Source organism: Cinclus cinclus, chromosome 1 (assembly GCF_963662255.1).
Source record: "Cinclus cinclus chromosome 1, bCinCin1.1, whole genome shotgun sequence".
NCBI lineage: Eukaryota > Metazoa > Chordata > Aves > Passeriformes > Cinclidae > Cinclus > Cinclus cinclus.
The window spans coordinates 85,911,576-85,935,658 of record NC_085046.1 but is presented as its reverse complement, the minus strand read 5'-3'; the positions used below and the strand labels follow the sequence as shown (position 1 = coordinate 85,935,658).

The 24,083-nt window shown below is 38.6% G+C and overlaps 1 protein-coding gene across 2 annotated transcripts in view; it reads right to left on the bottom strand.

The window, feature by feature from the left end:
- Positions 1-24,083, bottom strand: part of FHOD3 (formin homology 2 domain containing 3) — a 366,909-nt gene that overhangs the window by 96,237 nt on the left and 246,589 nt on the right. For both annotated transcript variants that reach the window (XM_062512765.1, XM_062512850.1), the window contains exons 7-10: positions 21,518-21,629; positions 14,759-14,853; positions 10,491-10,634; positions 8,435-8,667 (exon numbers count right to left, since the gene is read on the bottom strand). In XM_062512765.1, coding sequence (XP_062368749.1) covers positions 8,435-8,667; positions 10,491-10,634; positions 14,759-14,853; positions 21,518-21,629 — 584 coding nt within the window. The remainder of the gene's footprint in view (positions 1-8,434; positions 8,668-10,490; positions 10,635-14,758; positions 14,854-21,517; positions 21,630-24,083) is intronic.

Here is a 24,083-nt window from a genome sequence, read left to right as displayed (position 1 = left end):
GATTTGGAAAAGCTCCTCTCACATACAGATGCAAATTTGGAGTCAATGCAGTAGTGGAATTAAATTAAGAAAAAGGACTCATAGGGAGGTTTCTAATTAAATGAGGTTCCAGAAGCCAGCATGGCTTTTTGTAGTGCAGAGCAATCTATCCCCTTTACAAAAGGCAAATATTCATCCAGTGGCAGGGAGGAAGGCCTTCAGATAATGCTGGAGAATCAGATATATTCAGCTAACCTTAAGGCTGGCCCTGGGTTACTACTATTCCATGATAAAAGTATCAGGTTAGAAACATTTAAACAAAAGCTTTATTAGCACTGAAAACAAGTTTCATAACAATTATTCTGCTTATTTTCATCTTTAAAATGGATTACTGCTACAGGCTAAAAAACTAAACAAATAAACAAAACCCCATGCCCCAACAAGTCTTGATAAAGTATATCATTGGTCATGGTAACTAACAAACATCTTCTAAGGCACAGGTTTTGCTCAATTGTTTCATCTTTAATTTGAAATTATTTATAGCCCCTTAAAATAATATGCATATTTAAAAAAAAGATTTTGAAAGTACAGTTTATGGAGAGAGAAACACTAGGGCAGCAAATCAAAATCTTGACAAAGGGTTTAGAACTAAAGGATTAACTTTTCTCCTTTTTACAAGGAATAAATTAAAAAATAAGAAATAAAAAGAATGCTAGAAAAACTTGCCCTGCTGATATTAAATAGCTATTCAAAGCTGTAAAGAGAAAAGCAGTAACAAATACAGACTGATGCAAGGAAATTATAATAAAGAGACTCTTCTACAAGTTTAGAAGAAGACGGGGCAGGGTCCTTAAGATGCCAGGCCTTGAACCTCACACACACCTAACCTTGTCACAGCTGGATGATTTTACAAGTAAGACACCACTCTGAAGACAATGGCTCTTAGTCCACAAGAAGTCAAAGCACCAAAACTTATTCTCTGACCCACTGGACCCTCGAGCTGAGCATTGTGTACAAGGTTTTGTGTGGTCTCTGTCTTCTCCAGGCTCTCCCCAATCTCTTTGTCTGCAGAGTTTTGATGAAGGCAGCTTGAAAGAACTTAGGATTTCTTTCTAGCTTGTAGCCCAGAAACACAAGTTTCTCACTACCTGCCTACAGAAAAATGGCAAAGGTAGAACTGAAAGAAAAATCAAAGGCTGTGCTGAAGAACAAAAAATCCCCCCAACAGACAAACAACCCCAACCAAGCCAAACAAAAACCCACACCAACAAAATAAGCATGAGCACAGAAACACATTCTGCTTTGCTCAGTATCAAACAAAATTTTGAAAAGATATGCTTCAAATAATTTTGATTCAGGATGAGTTTAGCCAGTAATGAACCAGAAAAAAAAATATCATCTTGCCATAATTAGGACATACAATGCACATAAAAGTTAACTCATGAGATATAGTAGATGATCTTTAGGTCCCTTCCAACACAAACCATTCTATGATTCTATGACCAGGACTACAAGCCACATTCAGTGAAATAAGACCACCATTACCCATTTTGCAATATTATTTTAAATTGAATACTACAGCTGATCTCACAGATTTTCCTTTCAAGGTTTTTTTCTACCCTCCCTCCTGCAAACCTCTGACCTGTTTTATCTCTTGCACAGCTGCATCCCTGAACTCCAAGCGAACACAGAGAAACCGAAAAATGTTCCATCAAGGAAAGAGATCTGTAAGTCACAGTGCATGTTATTTTATTTTCTCTTGCCATTACTTGCCACTTTCTTCAATTTATGAGTTCAATTCCGCTTTTATAGCTTAGATGGCACAATTCATAGTGAAATTCCTAAATCCTTGTAAAATAAACAAATGCTCCCCTTTAGAATCTCCTTGACTTAACACTTCAAATCCTACCTACACCGGAGAAATTAATGTGTTCTCCAAATCTAAAATAGCAGGTTAAATTTTTGTATGGTACTGTTGTCAAAGTCTAATAAAGATCTGACTCTACAGACACTACCTTGGCTATGTTACCAAGACATTTCACTTCACAGATAAATCCTTCCAAAATACCTTCTTTTTTATATCCATTTATGACATTTCCATTTTCACTCATAACAACCAAATTGTGCAAAGAGTTATTATCTATCTCATATGATCATATGCATTCAATGTCAAAGCACACCCAAATGCTAGGTAGCTCAGCTCATATGTGTATGTGTATGTACATGCATTAAAGAGATTCACATCCACAGATATCCACAGATATGTGCCTGCATGTTTATTCTGGAGATGTTTTCTTTGTCTAATTTCACGCCTCGGTTGTTTTAAATATCCAAAACTAAGAACCAGAGATAAAAATCAAGGAAAAAAATCAAACCAAAACCAAAAAACAACCCAACATGTGTTTCTTTCTATTGCAGCAATAAAAGATAAATTAACTTCTCTCATCCGGGCCTTTAGTAATCTATACCACAACCTAAGTCTTATATCAAATGATGATGTTGAGTCTCCCCACTTTGCTGCTTCATACCTGTCATACTACTCATCATATTTGACACATACAGCAATTCCAAGAGATGTGGAACAAACCATCCTAAATAAAATTAAATAAACCCACCCACCACTGTATCTTTGATCTATAGCCATTAAGTATTTACACAATCAAATCTTTTCTTATAGTGTTGTGGAAAGTCACCAGGACATGAAACATCATGACAAAAACTAGAATTTTTCTGTAGTAAATGCTAGAGAAAAATAAAAGATTAATTACGGTTTGTGATGTCTGAAAACATGGAAAATCACAATAATAAAAAAGAAGCCTCAGCTGTATCTTGGACAAATCAACCCTGCAGTCCTGGCTCTACATGAAGCAATTTGAACAATCACTTAATGGGGCCTAATAATCAAACCAAGGCCTGTGCTGTTGTTTAGAAACTTGACAGGAATCCAAAGTTGAGCAGAAAAAAATGCTTAGCATCAGAGGCTCAGCTGTATTCATTGTTTTCTGGTAAAACCAAAACAGCATCACGATCTCTGCCTGCATCTTAGCAACCGTCAATCATCAGAGACATGCATTTTCTAACAAACGTGTCCTTATGGCTTCTCAGCACAGCTTTCCTTTATTTAGACAACTATTTCCCTGTATTTTTCTAGGACCATAAAGGGTGTGAAAGACCTTGAGCCCAGGGTGCACCATGCAATGGAGCTGTGTCCAGCTAGCCTAGAAATTTGTGGGAAACTTTGTAATTCCCTGTGCAACTCTTTGCTCAGAGAAAGAGTCCTAAGAGGCTTTCAGACAGGACCCTAAAAAAAGCCAATTTCATAGATATATAATTCCCTGTTGGCTTCTCTGTTGCTTTTACCTTATCAATATAGCTCTCCTGAAGGTCAGCTTTCCTCATATTGAAAAATCTGGAAGCCTCAGGTGGACCTGAACAGATGGTCTTCCTCATATCTTTTTAGCCTCACAGTCTACTAAGAGAAAGCTTGCTAAAGCCAGCTTTGGTCACTGATGCAGAATGAAGGCTCCACTCTGGTAAGTTCTTAAGACAGCAGTCAGTTCTTTCACTTGTTAGGTGTCAAATACAGAAATACTGACAGTAAAGTTCTAACCATGGCCAGGTTATCTCTAGCTGAACATGTTTAGTGCTATTAGATCAATCTTAGCAATTCTTTGGTGATTTTTGATAGTATTAAACAAATGAAAGCTATGGAAATAAAGAGCAGAGAGTCTATTAAAGAGAAGTAAATACCTAATCCTAGCTATTCACAACTTCATAAACCTCAGTCTTTGAGTGTAACTAATTCCATAGTAATGGAGCCATTCACTCAAATGCTGGTAACTTGTGTCAGTGTAAATCTCCCAGAAACTCGAGTATGTTTGCTAAGGTCTGGCTGACACAGCTCTGATGGGATACCCAGGGCAAGAGATGAGTATGGTCTCTCTGCAGTACTGAAGAAAGGGAAATGCACAGCAAAATGTGAAACACTAATTTGAAAAACTGGGAGGAGCACTTGTTTCTGATTTGTATGTACAGAACTCAGAGAAGCCGTGCAGTTCTCAAGACAGCACTGAGAACTTCTTAACAGGCTGTCTTTTATTCTCTGAGACCCATTCAGGATGAAACTGAAAGACAGAGAGACAGAAATTTGCCTTTTAATGCTTGTTTGGCCAGAAATCACTGCATACAATAACAACATAAATCTAGCATTTTTCCCTGACTCTATCCATGGTGTGGCAGGAAAAAGTTAGCTTTACTTTAAAAAGAAAACAAATAACACAACCCATGTAAGAATGTGTTTAAAAGTCTACTGCATAAGAAGCAGCATGGTAGACCACAGACTCAGTTTGGACCAGGGCAGAAAACCTTAGGAGGTACCGAGAGCATAGCATTTAAAACATCATGTTAACAGGACTGAAATTACTGCCAGGCTTATTGGTGCTCTATGTCATCATGGTAAGAGAATGAAGTTTTAGCAAAGCAGACCTGCTGCTGGTCAGGACAGGCATCTTAAAGTATGCTGCAGTAGCATACTTTTAGCAGACCTTTAAATCAATCTTCAGTCTTTCTTAGTTAGTAGCTGTTATCAACTTCTTTACTTATTTATTTAGTAACTAACAGACAAATCAGGCTGGGCTTTGCTCTCCGTGAAAACTATTTTAACACAAAGCAGATTTAGATCCTTATTTGTTTTGAACCACAGGCAAAAAAGCAATACATTTAGTTTGGAAGAAGGCTGCCAAATGGATGAAAAAGGCCTGCAAGTTTTCCTTTTGGTCGCCCTTAGCATTTATGGTCAACTTTTCCCAGCTCAAAACCCAAAGTCTGCTCTCAATTAGCCTGGCATAGATCAGACCAACTCCATTGACTTCAGACAACTTTTCTGGATATAGAGCATTGTGAGACAGAACAGAATTTGACCAATATTGTCTTCTTTTTGTTGTTTTACCGGCACCATGAATTTCTCTCTTTTTTGGAAGACTTATCGGTTGACACAAAGCAGATGACTGTGGACAACCTGTTTGATGTGGTAAACAAAAGCAAAGCAATTGCCAAAACAGCTGGTGTTCTAGAAAGAAAAGAAACATGAACATTGTGGGAAGCAGAATGATGGGAAAGAACTTGAATCTTCTACTGATTTTGGTACAGATGTCCAAAAATAACCTAGAATATTTCCCAAAATAAAATTTAGTACAGTGTAAGAGTGAGACTTCAATCTCTAACCATGTCCATCAGAAGCAATTCTGCTGGGTTTAATCCACTGTAAAACCAGACATAAGACATCTGCAGCCACACACAAAGTTTAGAACTTTCAGTCGGAACAACACAGTAAGATTAACATTAGTACTGTTACAATACCTACTGGGAAAAAAAAAAAAAACATGTAGTGAAGGAATAAATACTGAAATCCATTTTGTTACTATTTTTGGGGAAATACAGCACTGCAAAAAACTTACTGCCAATTTTTTTCCTTTCTCAAGAGGCACCAGGGTTATGAACCAAAAGGTCATTAGCAGGAGCTCTTTCATGGCTGAACAGTAATCACTTTCAATTTACAGAGGTAATAAGTAATTTTAATCCATTTGTATAGATTCCTCTCTACAACATTAACAATGGAAGCAGCAGAGTTATAACAAGCATTTCTTTTGACAAAATTAGGTGATACCTGCAACATACTCTAACACAGGATTTAAAAATTTCAATACAAATTGCCACAAGACCTAAACTTATGATGCTCTATTCATCTATTCAGTCCTTTAAACCAATAAATATCTTGCATTGAAGATCATGTGCTCAAATCTGAAAATATGATTCCAGAAAACCTATTTCCGTTTAAGTCTAATTCAAATTCTATAAATGTGCAAAAAGCTTAAAGGATTCATTCTACTTCACTATTTTTCTGCCTAAACATTAATGAGCAGAAGCCATAAGGCTTTTAATTTTTTCCTTTTCTTAATTTTTTTTTTTTTTTTGGTCTCAGTTTAGCTATCAGGTGTGGAGATACTGTTGCACACATCTGGACAATTTCACTGAAAGTTGAGACTTACTGGAATACAATAAAGCAGGAAGGCTGTTTTTCCTCTTCCTACTACAACTACAGATTTGGGCAGATAATGAATCTAAAAATGTGAAGGATAGAATCTGCTTATCTGAAAAGCTTGTTTACCAGAAACACTTTACCAGAAAAATGACAATTATAGAAGATCCAACAGTTGTCTCAACTTCTTTTTATGGTAACGTAAACAATTTCACTGAGAATTGAGCTTGCATGTTCAAATCCTGAACACACTTTGTAGTCTGTAATGTCACATGGGAAAAAAAAAATGGTTTTTTGGATATAAATAATATTCGTGTCTTTACCTGCTAAGAGGACTGGAGAATGGGGCAGAATTTTTATTTAACTAAAATGCAAAGTAAAGATCAGAACTGCACACATTCATAATTAAATGCCTGTTTTCCTACAGAATCAGGTGAGCAAGCTGAACATTCCAAATGGGATTGAAAAGAATTTAATTATTTTCCTACAGAAGATAACTGCAACATGAAATTAAAACTGACTGCTTAGCAAAGACTTCTTTCTTGTATTCAAACTTAAATTATGCTTTAAAATAAATCACTGTCAAAGAGTGTGTGGAGCATAAATGGATAATTTTTTTCAAAAAAAGTAACATGATTATTGAAATTATGTTATGCTGGTTTAAAAATATTTGAAAGAGCTTCTGAAACTAATATATTGTGCTTTTATTCCCTCTATTCTATTCTCACTAAAAAATTAGCTCAAACACAAATTTATTAGAAGTTACTGAAGACTGCAAAATAAAGCTAGCAAGCACACACAGTAATAGTGATAAAACATTTGTAGAAGTTGTTGTCCTGGATGGCTTCTATTTGTTTAATTAATTGACATTAAGGGAATGAACAATTTCTGCAGAGTTGAAGCATCTCCCCACTTCCAATCCAAATTCGTACGTTTAAAAAAATCATATAAATTATATAATAATAAATATCTGCTCCACATCCATGGCTACAGATTCACAGTCATATTGTTAAGTCCTGAAGCAGGGCCCAAGGTCATGCACAAGGCATCCCATGCAGAGCAGCTGAAGCTCCCAGCTGTACTCACGCTGAAGATGCTTTAAACTCATCCTCAAATGCACTGTCATCCTTGTTATCAGCCTGTAAGACCATGGGGCTCTCAGCTGTCAGCCCTCTAAAGACCAGGCCATGGAAGGTGATGGAAAACAAGCATTAATGCGTTGTCAAATGCCAAAAGAAAAATAAAAAAGAAAGACAATAAAGTGCTATTTATGTGGAATACAACATGCAACTACTGTTTCAGTTATCTGGAGTCTTATATTTTCATATTGCCAAAACCCATTAAACTTTAGTCAACCCAGCTCTCTTTGCAAGAAGGACTGCTTTACATGCAACATAGGATTTTAAGGCTCTAAGTTAAGAACCCCTGCTAACCAAGAGAAACCTTCAATGAACTTCCCGAAAGTTATAATTAATACAAGATATGTTCTTGTACAGACCATGCTTCAGTCTTTCAAACTGCATCTTCAGCAGTGAGATGACAGTGTCCAGCTTTTGCTGTCTGTAGTTTATGTATCACCATCTGAACTAGTCAGCCAGATTCCCTTTAGAGTCAACAAACAGCCAGTCTCAGAGCTTGATTCATCTTGGTCAAAATTTCAGGCGTGTAGAACACATTAGATAACTCAAGGCCCACCAGTGCTTGCTGCACTCCACTGACATCAAAGAGAGGAAAGCTGATCAGACATCTAACTTTGGTGAAATTACTTACAGCTCTCTTGAGGAGCAATCAGACACACTGAGGATCTGCAGCTCCTTGTTTTCCTAAGCACACACAGCCTAAGACAACCATCATAGGACTGGCAAAGACAACATCTTCAAGTGACTCCACTGTTGCAGACGGCTACTCAGATAGCCATTACTGCCTCTCTTTTGCTAATTATAAAACATTAGATATATTCACTACTATGCTGTAGCCTCAAAGGCAAATATTTATGCTGGAATGAAGAGGAGGAAAAAAAAAAAGAATTAACTGTAACATATACAGAACAAATAGCTCTGAATTAACATTACCATGTTCTTGTTACAGTCTTCTGTTATGTGAACATAGTGAATATAAAATCTGTCAATGGATGAAATTAAGCTGAGTTAGCTCCCATACCAAATGCTCTATCTCATGTGGCTCGGGTCCACGTACTGAGGAGGGATGGTGCCAAAGAACTTAACTATGTAGGTAAGTCACCTACAAATCTATTTCTTTTTTTGTGCTGCCATTTTAACTCTGAATATGCTTTCGTTTCTTTCATTTTAATTTCAACGAAAAGAGAGGAAGAGAAAGAAAAGCCTACCATATTAATAAAGTGCAATGAACAGAAAGCAGTGGGAGCAGAAAGGAGTATCCCTCAGCTCCTGCCCTTACCTCTCACTGAGCTCTTCCACGCGCTGCCCGTGGCTCAGCACGAAGCTCGACTGCCCGCAGGGGCTGGCGGGGGCTGATAAAGTGCTCTTGACGTTCTGCGCCGAGTGCCTGCGGCTCCGCCGGCGCTCCAGCCCCCTGCGCTCCCCGGCACCAAGGCTGGCCCTCCTCCGGTCCTTGCGCCCGCTGGGAGGGGGCTCTGCACTCTCATCTCCATCTTCATGCCTCAGTGTCACCTGAGAGAGACAGGAACCGCAGGTCTTCACACCAAGGCTGAAACATTTCCTGGTCTCAACATCATTAACTCCTATTAGTATCACTGTTTCTACAGCTAACCCTAAAAGTCCCTGTCATTCATTAGTGCAGTGTGGCAGCCCTAACAATGGAATTATATACTCATGCCTTGCATACAACACCATAGGATCCGTAACAATACATTTCTGTACCTCCTAATCTGTTTTCTTTCAAATGTGGGACTGAATTTTCAAGGAAGCTGAGCAGCCTTGGACAACTAGCTCTCTTTATATCCCTCCAAAGTTCTGAGGTGAAGACTTGGTTTTAGTGAAGTCAGCAAGAAAAATCTCCATGCATTGACTGATTCATCATTTCTTCATGTTCAGACATGACATTTGTAATGATTAAGTGGAAGTTACCACCTAGAGTGCATTGGAAAGAGCACAGGACTAAAGCATGGGTATCATGCCAAACTGTTGCACGACCCTAATGTGCCAATGTGAAGTACCTCTACATGAAGAGAGATATCCCTGGAAAAACAACACAGTAACTGGTGCCTCTCATCTGAAATGCACCCTAACATTTAAATAATCACTGTATAAGAAGGATCCACTCAAATAGGCAGAGGTATAGATCCACTCATATAGACAGAAAGGGCAATGTGTGTCATCAGAAGAATGCCCATCTTGTTTCTGTTAGTCTTGTTACTCTGGTAATTCTTACTAGAAGTTTTTAAAAAAAAAACAAAGGGGGAAGTGAGGTATCTCTGCTTGGGGTGCAAAATCTGTTTCTGTGAGTAAAAAGAAATTTTTCAGGTAAAAAAGCAGGATTGGCAGAAAAAAAGAACCTGCATAGACATGTTTAAATTTAATTTGGTCATCAGTTAAAAGCTGGCACCCAACTAAGTCAACTGCCAATTCTGCAGTTAAGTCTTTCAGTAGGTGCAGGATGCAAAAAAAACCAGTCCATCCTTTTAAGATTAATCACTATATTTTAAAAAGGGCTTTATAAGATGATGCCTCTGATGACAGAAAAAGAAAGAACATTACTGAGCCCTGTCATTCTCTTGCTCTTCCTATAAATTGCTGTATATAAAGCTTAACTCTGCTAGTTAGTGAAGTGACATGGGTGTAGAATTGATGGAGAAAATGAAGAATCAAATCTATCAAATCCTTTGCTAGACTTAGGCAGAGATAATGTAATTGAATTTTATCCAATTAGAACACTTGTTCAAATTTACATTACAACTTCAGCCTAACCTCCTAGCTCCAACACTTCCCAAAGTCTGAAAAAAGGCTAATTATTAAGAAACTGGATATCCTACCCATACATATAAATGCTTCAGAAGTAGTTATTTTATACCTAGGTGGTAAATGTGGAGTCACTCATTACTCCATTGCTGAAAACTGCATAGGATCTGGTCCAGTGTAAACTCTTAAACATGGACTTGCTGGATATTCTGTTGCAGAACAAGTGGTATTTGTGAAGTTGAGCTCAGCTGAGCCTTTCTGACAAGCTGAATACTTTTGCACAAGAACTTCTACTTGCTTCAGCATGTGTAACTAGCAGCTGCAGAAGGGAGGCTAGTAAATGTGCTGGTTTGCCTTGGACTATGCCCCAGCTTTAATATGAAATGCCTTTGCATTAAAGGCAGCTATGTGCCATAGCAGGTCACATATACAAATGTGTATAATACAGCAACCAGATGTTTTTCTTTTAAAATAGGAGAGATAACCAAATTTCACCTAGGTTACATTCCCCCCTCCTCTCAGCTTTGAAGTTTGCACAAGCTGTAAGATGCATAAAACAGGGCATGTTATGTTACCTCATAAATGTTAAATTGCTCAACTAAATCCAAGTCTGTTCCTTTCTTGTTCAAGTGTCTCTGTGAAATAGCTTCAATGCCTAGCTCTTCCAGACAGTCCACCACATCGTAGAAGGAGTCTTGATCTGGCAATCCTGACAGCGTCTAAGAATCAAAGGAAAAACATTTAAATTGCTTGTTTTGAAAAGAATTAAACAAAGGATTTTAAAAGTGGGTGGCAAGTGGTGCTATGCATGATTTCAATAAAGTAAAACCCATGATGTGGGATTAGAGAAACCAATAGAAAATAAAAAAAACAAGTGGCACAGCTTTTAACAAACAACTCTCTGCACTGTGTAGAAAAATGAATAATTGGCAAAACAAATCAATGTTGTTATTTTATACAAAAAAAGTGCAGGTCTTTAAAATACACAGTTGGATTCTTTCTGGCTGCATTCAAGTACAGACTTAAAGAACAGAGAATGTTAAACCATCAAACACAGGGATAAAAGCAATGATGGAGAAAAAACCCCAAAACATTAAGCTAGAAAGAGTCAAGCTCAGTTCCTACTGATTCCTGTTAGTTTAGCCTTAAGAAGAAATGTCCAATGCAAAGCTGTGTGATGTCAGGATAGTAGGAAATATCCTGCACCATGTGCCCACTGTCCTTCATACCTGCACCAGCAATCTTCCTTGAGTACAAACTGGTTTGCATTTCAGAGATGATGAATCCTCTCCTCCCTTTCAAATTAAAGTCTTATTAAAGGCGCACTGATTCCTTAATTCCTATTCCAGTTTGCTACTGATTTCTAGTCAGTTTGTGCTGATTTTTTTCCTGCTCCTTATGCATGGTGCAGAACAACTAGTTTAATCCTGCACATGTTGAGCGGAATCTACTGAACATACCGTGCCACCTATATGCAGGGCAACACATCCCTCACCACATGAACCAGTCTATGCAGAGCTGTTGCTGCAAAATACCTGAGAGTACAGGCTGGAAGCAACACGATTTTTCTGGATTAGCTCACCAGAGAGACGTTTACTCTGAAGTAGTTTCCTCTCTCCCATTCAATTAGCTAAGTATTTTATCTATATTCCCAGCAGAGGAGAGAAAGAACAAGAGAAAGAGATGCAAAACCCAGGCCCTCTCCAAGGAGAGCTACATCTTCTCATGCCTGGGGTGGGATGAACTGTACTCTATGAATGCTCTTTTTCTGGAGATCATCTTTTCCAAGGTGGCTCTGAGTAGCACAGTGCAGAAAACAGCAGCCCCTCTGGGCTGCCTCCCTACACCAAGAAGCTTTACATTCAGAAAAATGGGTTTGGATTACATGATTAATGAGAGAGAAATGGGCAGCTGACATAGCTGTCTTGTTAAAGCACCTCTTTCCTGTGATGCAAGGCACTGAAGTATGTGCATCAACAACGTACATTTTAATTTAATTTTTTTTTTCTAATTAAACACAACACAGCAGTTTTTTCTTCTTCAGTCATTACAGGATTACTGACTGGTGAAATCCACCACAACAGGAATTCTTAGCACAAAGATCAATTAATTGTTAAGGTTATATGTTCAGGCTTTAATTAAGAATTTATCTCTTTCCAGGACAGCATTTAAGCCTCTGTTTAGAACCCACTGAAGACGGTGAAACTAAAACATCCTAAACAGTGCTGAAAACAGATACACATTTATTTTGTTCCTTCCTAAATTGACACCTAGCATTGAGTAGAAATCTAAGGATTCATGAAATGAAGTTCTCACACTGAACATTCAGTGGAACTTCAACTTGGATGCAGAAATATTATAATAGAAAATTGTTCAACTGTGAAATAGAAGTATGTTCAACTATGAGGTTGAACAGTTGCAAATGAAAGACATGGACAACAACTATTCTGACCCAAATGCCTTCATGCACAGTAGGGTGTGATGTTTATCTGCAAAACAGTGGAGGAACAGTCAGATCTTCTGAGCATTTACTTCCAACAATAACAAGAAATTATCTTAATGCTGATAAGCAGAACACCCACCTTCAAGTATAGCTATTTTAAAATCCAAGGTAAGGAAAGCTGTAGACTAGAAAAACAGCAGCATAAGGTGGTATTTACTGACAACTGCTGCTGTCAGCAATCTTTTATTGGTTATTACAATTTTAAATCACACAGCAGCGTAAATCCAATTTTCACTGCATGTTGTTAACCAGAACTGGGAAATTGAACTCCCAGGTACAGAAATAAAATATTTTTCCTTTGCACGGCTTGTTATTACACTCATAGATCCACTTCCAGAGCCTAAAGCATATCAAATTGAATTTCTAACTACTCCAAGGAAAATAATGAAGGTTATACTGGAACTATGCATAATGAGAAGTATCTGCACTGGGATCACTCTCATCTAAGAGATTCATTAACGCCTAAATCCTCACAAATTAAGAGAGGGTTAATAAAATATTGGCATAACTAAATTGGTTAGGGATCAGCAAAAGAGAGGGAGAGGAAAAAAGGACTGGAGCAATTTTATGTCTGGGCAGATATGTTTTCTGCTCTGGAGCAGGAAGGAAAACAGTCTGTAAATGGATACAGGGAGAAAGAAAAAAGAGTACAAGCATGCTTCCTTAAGACAAATCCTTCATGAGGACTCTGTCCGCACTGAAAACTTTGACATTTCCTTGTCTAGAGAAGCTGAAACCATCTGAGCCTTCTTTGTATTCTCTGTGGGGGAAAAAATTACAACTGTTACATGCTGCTTGCTTTTTTCTCTATAATCATGAAAAATATCCCATTAAAAACATCATAAAGCTGCCCATAAGCCAGATCATAATTATAAGTGTGGATTTGTGGGATTCCTCTCTGATCTTCGTAACTGCCTTGCTCCTTTGACTGTGACATGCTTTTTCTTTTTGTATGTTTTTAAAGAAGTACCTTCCCTTAAAATAGCTTCAAATGTACCGAAAAACTCAGACTAAAGGAATCAACTACAGGATAATAGAAGTGTCAGCAAGGAAATTCTTTGAGCAAGTCAAACACCAGGTAGGTTACAACTGCACAAATGATGAAGAGAACTATCTTAGAAAGAGGAATCAGTACACAAAAGCAGAGACATTAATGACTAATCACCTTGGCTTTAACAACAGCTACAGAGAGAAAGCATACCTAAGTGGTGAGGCTTTTCAGAGAAAGTACAGCAGTAAGGTAAAATAGTATTTTAAACTCAAGAGGAACCTTACTACTGTGGAAGCAGGAACAAGGGTGGCTCTAAGCATAAGTACAGTGAGATCAGTAATGTCACCAGGAGAGGTTAGTCTCTCTCAGGCGTATTTACTGGGAAGTATCTGCCATTAAGAAATAATTTTATTTAAAAAAAACCCAAATAAAAAAGCAACAAAAAAGCAGCCCACAATTCCAATCATGTAGCCAAGAGCCCAATAAGCTGGCAGCTTGGTGTATAACCCCCATGAACAAAATCAGCATCTTCGAGTGAATATGAGTAATAATAGTATTTCCTAATACTCTGCCCTATTAATTATAACCATAAACCACACAATTATTTTGTTTGCCAAGAGTATGCTGGCCTTCTGTGCTCTTAAAAAAAAAAAAGCAAAAAAAAATTAAGTTTTAATTCCCCCCTTCAATTTGTCTGTGACTAGATGCTGATTTTTAAGGAATTTACATTAAAAAATTCCTAAATTTCAAGTACTTTCCATTTTGTCCCTCCCAATAATAAAATTCAATATTTCAGAAAATATTTGACTTTACTGCAAAGCTATGATTTGTAAATCTGGTCAGAAGAAAATATAAGGAAATAAGAAAAAATATAACCTTACTTTGTTAAGCAGCATTCTTACAAGCACTAAGACCTGTTAAATTCATCATATTTATATTGCAGCAAAAAAAAAAAATTATTTAAACTATATGAATTAGAAAACTGTGCACAACACAAGCCTTTGTGAGCATGAGATGTTTTCACCAGAACTTGCTTTCCTACTTCCCTTGGATAGTCTGTTGAGTTAGTTTGTCACGTTTTCCTTTAGCACTGCATTGTCAGTGCTGGGAGAGGAGCCATGTCAGACCACAATTCCACACAACATCCACCAAAATAACAGTTCTGCTCCTGGCTGCTGCCTCTGGGTGGCTGCAGCACAAGTAACAGGAATGTGCTGATCAATTACAGCTTGTCCTGCGACATCTCTGTGACAGGTCTCTCCCATCATATACTCTGAACAGGGAAGTTCATTATACAATTGAAAACACTAATATTATCTGCACCAATCATGCCAACCAAGTAAACAAACCTTGTTAACCAAGGTCATTGCATAAACCAGTAGTTCTGTATCAACTCCGTCCTTCTCTTCCAGTATCTCCATGATGTTGGACCATGGCTTGGCTCCTAGAGAAAAACGAAACCATTGGTTATGGTGGTCAAAATGGAAAGCTCCAGCAACAACACTCATCCAAGAAGCAGCACAACAAGTTGGAGTATGTGGCCAGGTGAAAGTTCAAACAGAAACATCCAGCTTTGTCTACAGTCTCTCCTGCTCCCCTGAGAGCAAAGTTAATGTAGACAGTGAAAACTACAATCCGGCCTATTCCAGGGATATAAAATATGGCAGGTGGACTCTCCAAAGGTACCAACTTCTCCCCTTTGATGGTGAAGGGAGCTTTGTTAGCACAGTGTGAGTGACACTAAAATTGTAAAAATCAGGTGACAGAAATTTTACCCCGGCTAGCACAGATTCACATAGGCTTTGATAAATCTTCAGCAGAGACTGACATGCTGTGCTTTCAGGGTGCCTGCTGCTCTTATTTCTGGTGCTATTGCTGAGTTGTGCTGCATTAAAGTAAGGCAGGTTAACAAAACATTGTGGCAGAGAAATAGTTTTCTCAAATTACAGTCCGTGTGTCTTGGAGAAAAGAAATGATCAATGAGGGGAAAAGATTTTTGCTGTAGCTCCTTCTCAAAATACTTTAATAGGAAACCTACCTACAGAACTTTCAGATATGATTCTCTCATTTCCACTAAGAAAGGTCAAAATTTGTGCTTCTAGTTATTTCCTTGATTTGCATGTTGATTTGAATTTGCAAATTTCTGTGATACCTAAACCCTCATGGTTTAGTGAGTTATCATACTAGAAACATCAGACAAGCAACACACCACCCAGACTCAGCCTCTTATGTGGAAGGTACCTTAAAACTGTCCTATCTCACTTGACTGAAGGGCAGGATGGCTGTATTTAGCAAATTTTATCTAGGAAAGATGAAATAAATAATGAAAGAATGCAATTTAGTGTTTTGTTTGGAGTAAAGTTAAAGGTGAGGAGGACTAAGCAGAGAGCTAACCTTAGCCTAAAGATATACTCAATCCAACTACACAAACATTATTGTCAGTCCTTCAATTTCAGAGGGAAACATGTGAAGTATCCCAACAGCCCACATCCCCTGAACACTATATAGATGATGAGAGCTTGAGTATAACCAGGCAGCAAAATGTAAATGTGCCATCACAGCGACCTGTTGCTGGCTGACCAGTCACCCCAAGGTCTACACTCTGTATTACCCTGTGTAACAGCCCTTGCTTATTAAAGATGATATCATATATTTACCTTGCTACACAGACATAAAATCTCTGCTAATCAAGGATCTGCATTTTCAAGGCAATGGCAGTGCAATGTGTGGAAAAACCTGTCTAATAGTGAGCGTGCAGACAGCAATATTTCTCTTTTTTTTTCTTTCCCCTCAGACAGTCTCTGATCTTTACTACTGAGTCAGGGCTTTTTTTATCTTAAGTGAAATGAAAGGAAGAGAGGGATTCACTCTCAGCTCTCCAGATGTATCTATACACATTATTAATTAAATACTAATTCAAATACATGTTGTAATGAAAATACACTAGACACCTCTTTCTTTACCAGAATCTCTGTATTACCAGACATTTTGTACAGTATATGTTCAAAAGTCATGTGGAACAAGATCACTCAGCTTGCAAATGACATATGATCAGCAGGAATGATATTCTCACTGCAAAAATGTTTTCCTGTGGTGTTCAGTGAAAAAATGAAAAATGGAAGGACATAGGAAAGAGAAACAAAATGGGGAAACCATGCAAGTCTGACTCACAATAATACCATTTGGAAAAACAATGAGTTGATAACAACATAAAACCATAATTATTTAATCCACTGAATTATTCAGTGAGAGTTCTTTGTTATTGCAGGTAGGTTCTACTCTTATTGGAACACCTGCTTTGTTTTTTAGGCAGAATCCATGTGGTTTGTTTTTTTTTTCCCTGAGTGTCTCAATAATTCCTTATTATCATAAAATAATAATTTCATGGTCACCTTGCTGTTTTCCTACAAGGTGATACATAATTTCCTTCTAGCAATGCTGCTATTTTATTTCAGAATACAATTTAAAAAAAAAAATTGTTGATCAGACATACTTGCTAGTAAGGCAGCCCTGTAACAGTTCATCTATCTTTCAAGTGCTTTCTTTATGCTCCTGCTACTAAACTTCCAAAATCTAGGCTTAAATTCCAAATTCTTCATCTATTCCCTAACTATAGTCAAGAGGAGGCAGTACTATCAATGATTTTGACAGAGCTATTCCAATTTGTATCAGGTTAAACCTTTTTTTCAAATGCTATTTCCCCCACCCATTATAATCTCAATCTGAACAAGCAAGAAGTGAATATGGCAATCTGTTCTGAGCTGTAAGGCCATCTACTACACACCCAGGATAAAGCAGTTCTGCTGTGGAAGTTGCACCATGAGCTTACTGCTTTGCTGTCCTTGGGTTAATACTCTTGCATATATATATAATGAGAATCTGCAGTTTCCAAGCTATTATCCATACAGCATGGTACATATGCAGATCCAGCTCAGCTCCCCCTTTCAGAGTTCCCCCTTTCATATCTCCCCCTTCCAGAGCCCGTGGCTAAAGTGAAAAAGAGACATATTCAGATTGACATCATAATGGGGCAAATTGCATTTGAAAAGAAAGGTTGCATCTGGTACATACTGGAGTAGCTCTGCCAAAGTCATTGGTAGTACTGCCTCCTCTTGGTTTTAGTTAGGGAAAAGGTGAATTTCCTCCTTCACCAGATCCTGTTGCAGAAAAATTATGATAGAGAAGAATGATGATGTATAAGAATGATTAAGTAGCATCCCAGTGATTTTTCTGGGAGCAGATGGGAATTTTTCCATAAGGTTATGACTTTGATGCAGGACTTGCAGCATAATCAATGGTAATGATGAAACAGGCTCAGTGAAGTGAAACACCAGAGACTGAGTTTTGTGTGTTCTGCCTCCTGATGGGTAAAATGAGACCTGCCCTTTAGAGCCATGTCACTTGGAAGAGCTCTTTATCACAGCTATTCTGACAGTTGAGGCTGCTACCTGCAGTGTTATGAGTAACCATGCATGAGGTATAGACAAAGAACAGTGAGGCGGCAACAATCAAGCTGGTACTAAATTAATGCAGTGTATTTTCTGAATAACATTGCCCATTGTTTTAAGCCCCAGTCTTTTCTCAGTTGCATCTTTACATATTTAATGCTTTTGTTCATGTCATATACAAAACCTTGACACCACAACTACAAAACATCTGCACAGTTTGTATAGAGCATGAAATATCTTGCACAAAGGCAGAACCTTGCATGAGAACTACCACCAGCTTAGAGAGTGCCTGTCTCCAGCAGCTGTAGGCTGGAAGGGATACTTTTGGAAAGACCTTGACATCTTGTACTTCTGGCTATTTATATGCAAATGAACTTAGATATTTCCATCATACCTACACCGTGTGCATTAATTTAGTGGAATCTATGAATGAAATTTCAGGAAAAGCAAAGAACTGATAATGAGGGCCATTTGGCTTTAATCTCTGTTCTAAAGAAGCCCTAGATAGCAGAATGCAATGCCAGCTCCACTTCCCAGATCCTTTGCAGTCTGGTATGCTTAAACTGAAGAGATCAAATTCCTCTGGAGTTCTGAAACAAGAAAGCCTGGGAGAAGGAAGGACCTAAAGTGCAAGTAGAAGTTAATTCCTACATGACAAGTGCCATGCAGTTACTCATTTATGGTCTGTTTGTACCTCAGAGTAAAGCCAGTACTTCCATGGATCTCTGGACTTCAGTTTGCACGTGGATATATTATTCACACATAGAAACCACAGATGGGATTGCTTTGAAACCAGGCTGACTTAATATGGGGTTCTGTAAGTTAATCATGTGTGGTACACATGTTGAAGAATTATGTCATATCTCATCACCTTGTATGTACAGGGAACATTGAACTTTTATCAAAGCAGTGCTGAACCTAATTACATACCTGCAAGATTTATGACAATGGTTCAAAAAAAGGCATATTGTTTCCTTCTCTCTTTCTGTTTTGTTTCATCAGTCATTAAAGGCATGTACATTTCATTTATGGGCCACTAATTTAAAATTATAAATTAAAACATTGCACATCCACATCTAAAAGAGAAGGGCTTTGACACTGTCTCCCACAGCATTCTTCTAGAGAAACTGGCTGCTCATGGCCTGGGTGGGTACACTGTTCACTGGGTAGAAAACTGACTGGGTGGTTGGACTAGAGGGAGGTAGCACCTGGAGTTTAGCTCAGCTGGCAGATGATCACTCCTAGGGATCCCCAGGGCTCAGTGTAGGGGCCACTCCTGTTTAATATTGTTACCAATGATCTGGATGAGGCCATCCTCAGTCCCTTTGCAGGTGACACCAAGTTAGATGGGAGTCCTGATCTGCTGAAGAGTAACAAATCTCTAAAGGGAGGGATCTGGACAGGGAGGATCAATAGGATGAGGCCAAATGTATGAAGATCAAAAAGGTCTTGGTACTTGGGTCCCAACAGCCCTGTGCAGTGCTGGGGGCACAGGGGATGGAAAACTAACTCTCAGAAAAGAACCAGGGATTGCTGGTCAACAGCAGCTGAACATGAGCCAGCTTGTGCCCAGGTGGCAAAGAAGGCCAGTGGCATCGTAGCCTGTATGGGGAATAGTGTGGCCAGCAGCACCAGGGAAGTGATTGTCTCTTTGTACTTGGCACTGGTGAGGTCTCATCTTGAATCCTGTGATTTGTTTTGGGCCCCTCACTGCAAGAAGGAGACTGAGGAGCTGGAGTGTGTCCAGAGAAAGGCAATGGAGCTGGTGAAGGGTCTGGAGCACAAATCTTATGAGGAGCAGATGAGGGAGCTGGGGTTCTTTAGCCTGGAGAAAAGGCAGCTCAGTGAAACCTTAATTCTCTCTACAACTCCTGAAAGGAGGCTGTAGCCAGGTGGAAGTCATCCTCTTGTCTCAGTTAACAAGTGACAGGATGATTTAGACTGGATATTGGGAAGATTTTTTTTCACCAGAAGGGTTTTGTGTGTTTTTGGAACAGGCTTGCCCAGGGAAGTGGTGGAGTCACAGTCTTCAGAGGTATTTAAAAGACAGGCAGAGATGTAGCACTGAGAGACATGGTTTAGTGATGAACTTGGCAGTGTTGTCCTAATAGCTTGAACTCAATGGCCTTTAAAGTCTTTTCTATCTGAAATTACTCTGTAACTCTATTATGCTGATGATCTAAAATGGGAACTAAATATAAAACCAGAAAAAAAAATCTTAAGGAGCTAAGTACAATTGCTTAATTAAAATATTTTTTAAAAATAGGAAGAAGGAAAAACTGGGCATTTGGGCTAAGGTATTTGCAAGAGTTCAATAGTCCACCGAAGCACAGGTATGAGAATTCCTGTAAAACCTCCCATTATGCTCTTAACATATGCTCATCTAACTACATGCATCAGTTTTTTTCAAGTCTTGTGTTGTTACTTGTGTTATTACTTAGGGGCATGTAAATGATGGCCTAAGACTGTTCTACACACAGAGAAGGGAATACTTTGTTTAGGGTTCTCATTTCTCCTTTTTCTTTAATGACTTTACTAGCATGTTAGTAGATATAGAGCATTGAACAGATTGATAATACCAATGAGTTCAGAAAGCTGATTAAATACTAAGAATGACTGAAAAAATGAGTCACAGTGCTCACAAGTACATTAATATTATAATCATATTTATGGTTATGACGTTGTAAGGTTTACTGGTTTTAATTCAAAACAGAAAGCCAACCTGCAGAATTCACTGTTTTGAATTGCCCCTGTCTACTTCCCTGTTATAAGAAATAATTTGGGTTTTTTTCTTCTCAGCCCATTCTGATAACTGAAAGCAAAATCTGTCTCCTTTTTCTTATTTCTGGCACCACCTTTCTCCCCCTGTTTTCTTGTTTCACTTTTACCATATCAAGTCTCTCAGACAAGTTCAGTATGAAGGCAGTTGCTACACAGAGGGAACCTCGCTTTCAACCTCCATGTCTGAGACCACAACAATGGATTTCCTAACCTCAAAAACTCTCCTTGAGGCAAAGGAATGTTTTACATCAAGAGAGAATGCCCCAGAAGCTTAGTGATGGCTTTGTGGGAAGAACAAGAAAGAACCATTTTTGTTCTATTTATTTGTAAAAAAATACAGTATACATATTCAAGTATTTTTCATGAGCCTGAAGGGTAACAGATTTCATAGTATAATATCTGCTCAAGGGCTTTATTTTAATGTAACAACAGATGGTTTTGCTTTTACTATAAAGCCTGTACTATTACTGACCTCATCTTTCTCTTCAAAGGGATTACACTGATTAGATATAATTTTCTCTTCTAAATCAGACTGCCTCTCCTCAGAAGGAAGTGGAAAAGTGGTCTTGCCCAAAGGAGCCTCTGAGGTCGGAAGATACAGGGGGGGAATTTACTCAGCATGTGGGTGCAGGGAAAGGGCAATGACTCTGGAGATAATTGAGTTCTTCAGTTTTCACTCTTCACTTTCCCATTATAAACAATTCTGCAAACAACCTTAGATTGTACCAATACTTTAAAAATGCTTTTAAGAAATGAAGGGTATGTTGGACAAAGCAGGCATCAATGACAACAAGTCTAGAACCACTGAAAGCAGTGATGAACGTCTACCTTCATCTCAGCAGTGCTGGGATGTTGCAAACCCCTGGTAAGGCTACTCACCTCTCTTTTCATCCACAGTAGATACTGCCTGGATCAAAAGTGGTGCATTGGATTCTGTGTACTCCACAAACACCAGCAGCAGCTTCAATGCTGTCTTTACCACCAGGCGAAACTGGAAGAAAAGAGTGCAACTTGTCATTGTCCAAACCACAGGATTCCCAGATGTGTGAAATGACACTGGGCAAGAGGCAAGCCCAGCAGTCCACATCTGGTTGTAACACACAAACAGAAGAGATTAAGCTGTGACAGCACTGAAAAAATGGAAGGCAGTCAGCTGGCTGAGAATTTCATTCACTGTACAGTGCTCTCCTAGAAAAACCCCAGTAGTCAATGAATCCACATGAAAGCTTAATACTGCCACAAGTAACAAAAGGGTGAACATCCCACCTCTGCATATCCCAAACACTGCTTCCCAAAACTTGATGTACAGAACCTACTGAGCTAAGAAAGCATGTATTTCTTTATTTCTCATCACATTTAATTCCTAATTTTGCTCTGAGCCTTTAATCATGTCAAAATGCTGTATCATGGAATGGTTTCCTCCTTATGCTTTCTTTCCTTCTTACAATGCTACTGTATTATCCCTAAATTATTAAAAAGATTGCTCTTCACTATTAAACACAAGTTGGGAGGAAGTATGTTTAATTTCCAACTATCCCACCCTGTCACAAAATGTGTGATTTACTGGAACTGAGCATTCTGCCTGCAAGTTTTTAAACTCAGGTTTTTGTACATCCTTAGGAGCGAGTGTTCATTGAAGACTCGGCATTGCTAAAATGCATCTACTAGAATTCAACAGCCAAACTCTTTCAACTTTACCACAGAGCTCACATTTCCAGAGAGAATCATTTGACTAAAAGAGCTGAGTAAGAATTTTTAGGGATAAGCAAGTATGATTACCTGGCATGATCAGGTATGTGAAAAACAAACTCTTTACCTGAGGGGAGGATTTTTTAATAGGCAGGGCTCTCTACATGCTGATAGGGCTTTTACTGGGGGAATAGATACTGGTTCACATTGGCTGTACTCTCAATCTAAATAATGGATTATTATACAGTTTCTGTCAATATTGACTAACTCCCATTTTCAAATTTTTTTCAAGTCCTCTCAACACAACTCTCCTAAGAACTAAAAAATCATTATTAAAAAATTCGTAGATGTACATATGGTTTCAAGACAGTGACTGTATCTATAAAAAAGACTGCAAGTGCAACGAGCACTCAACTCAAACTACTGTGCTCACATAGCCACTCGTGGAGATGTACTGGAGCTCACTTGAAAGTAATGAGCTAAAAAATGCAGCTTGCTGCTATAAACACACAGTTCAGTGTCAACAGTGATCCCAGCTACTTTCCTAGTTTCTTGGGGTTTACCCACTCATGCAGAATTGAGCTTAATGAATGCAATGGCACTACTAGTAATGCAAAATATCCTGCTGTTGAATCTAGACTTTTTTCAGGCTTTATGTGTTGTCAAATTGTTGAATTTTAGGGCTGACAGCCAGGAAATGCCAGTGACAAACCTGACCAGGTCCCTTAAGACCCTTGGTTAGTCTAATTTGCAGTTAAACTGCTGCAGTGATACTTCACAGATACATGGGGTAGTCAAATTAAAGGAAATTGATAACACAACAAATCACTTCCCCACAATTGCACTGTACATCTGTGCATTTGCCTGTCAGGCCAATACCATGGTGTTGCTGGTCTGCAGTGACATTTCTTCAATTGTTTAATAAATACACTGAATGAATTTCCAAAAAGTCTCCACTATTTTTGTAAAGTTACTTTGCAAATAGGAGTTATACCAGATTGCTATAAACTATTCCAGCATTAACATACTTCCCAGATAACCATTTACATACTACCTTCTAATCTGATTAGGGTATTTTCCTTAGAAAGGAAAGCTTAGATATTTCTTTTGATGGTTCTTAAAGCCTCAAGTCTCGGCCATGTGGTGACAGTGGGATGAATTTACACATAAGGGATGCATGGCAAAGTTCCCATATGTCTCCATTTGGCAGGAATCAGTGGGGGGCACACCAGGTTTAAATCTATTTTTGCAAATCTCTTTTTTTTTCCCCAAGAAGAAGAACCTTTGGCAGTACCTTTGCTCAGACTGTTGCCTGCTAGCCATGGCAGCTGCTGCAATAAGGAGCTGGTCCCTCTGCACCTGCCACGCTACAAATCCTGTGAAGCCTCAGGGCAGCCCACTGCAGTTGCACCAGACCAAGGCTCAAGCTGTCTGATTTCGGGTGCTGTCTGCAGGTATCAGGTTCCTGTTCTCAACAAGCTAACAGATGGTTTTGTAAGGAATAAAGACCACTCAGAAGCAGTCCTGGAGAATAAGAGCGATTAGGAAAGCTATGTTTTGCTTGCCATTTAGATCCTAGAAGGACAATCTAAGTTCAGTTTGTCAATCTGCAAATTTGCAGGGCTTATTCAACTCCTTACAAAAGAGTCTATCAGCCCTGGAAGTGGAGGTGCTTTCCACTGAAAATGCCTACTATGGCTGCTTTCTTCTTGCACTAGCACAAACACTAGCTTTGAGAAAACCTGCATTTAAAACA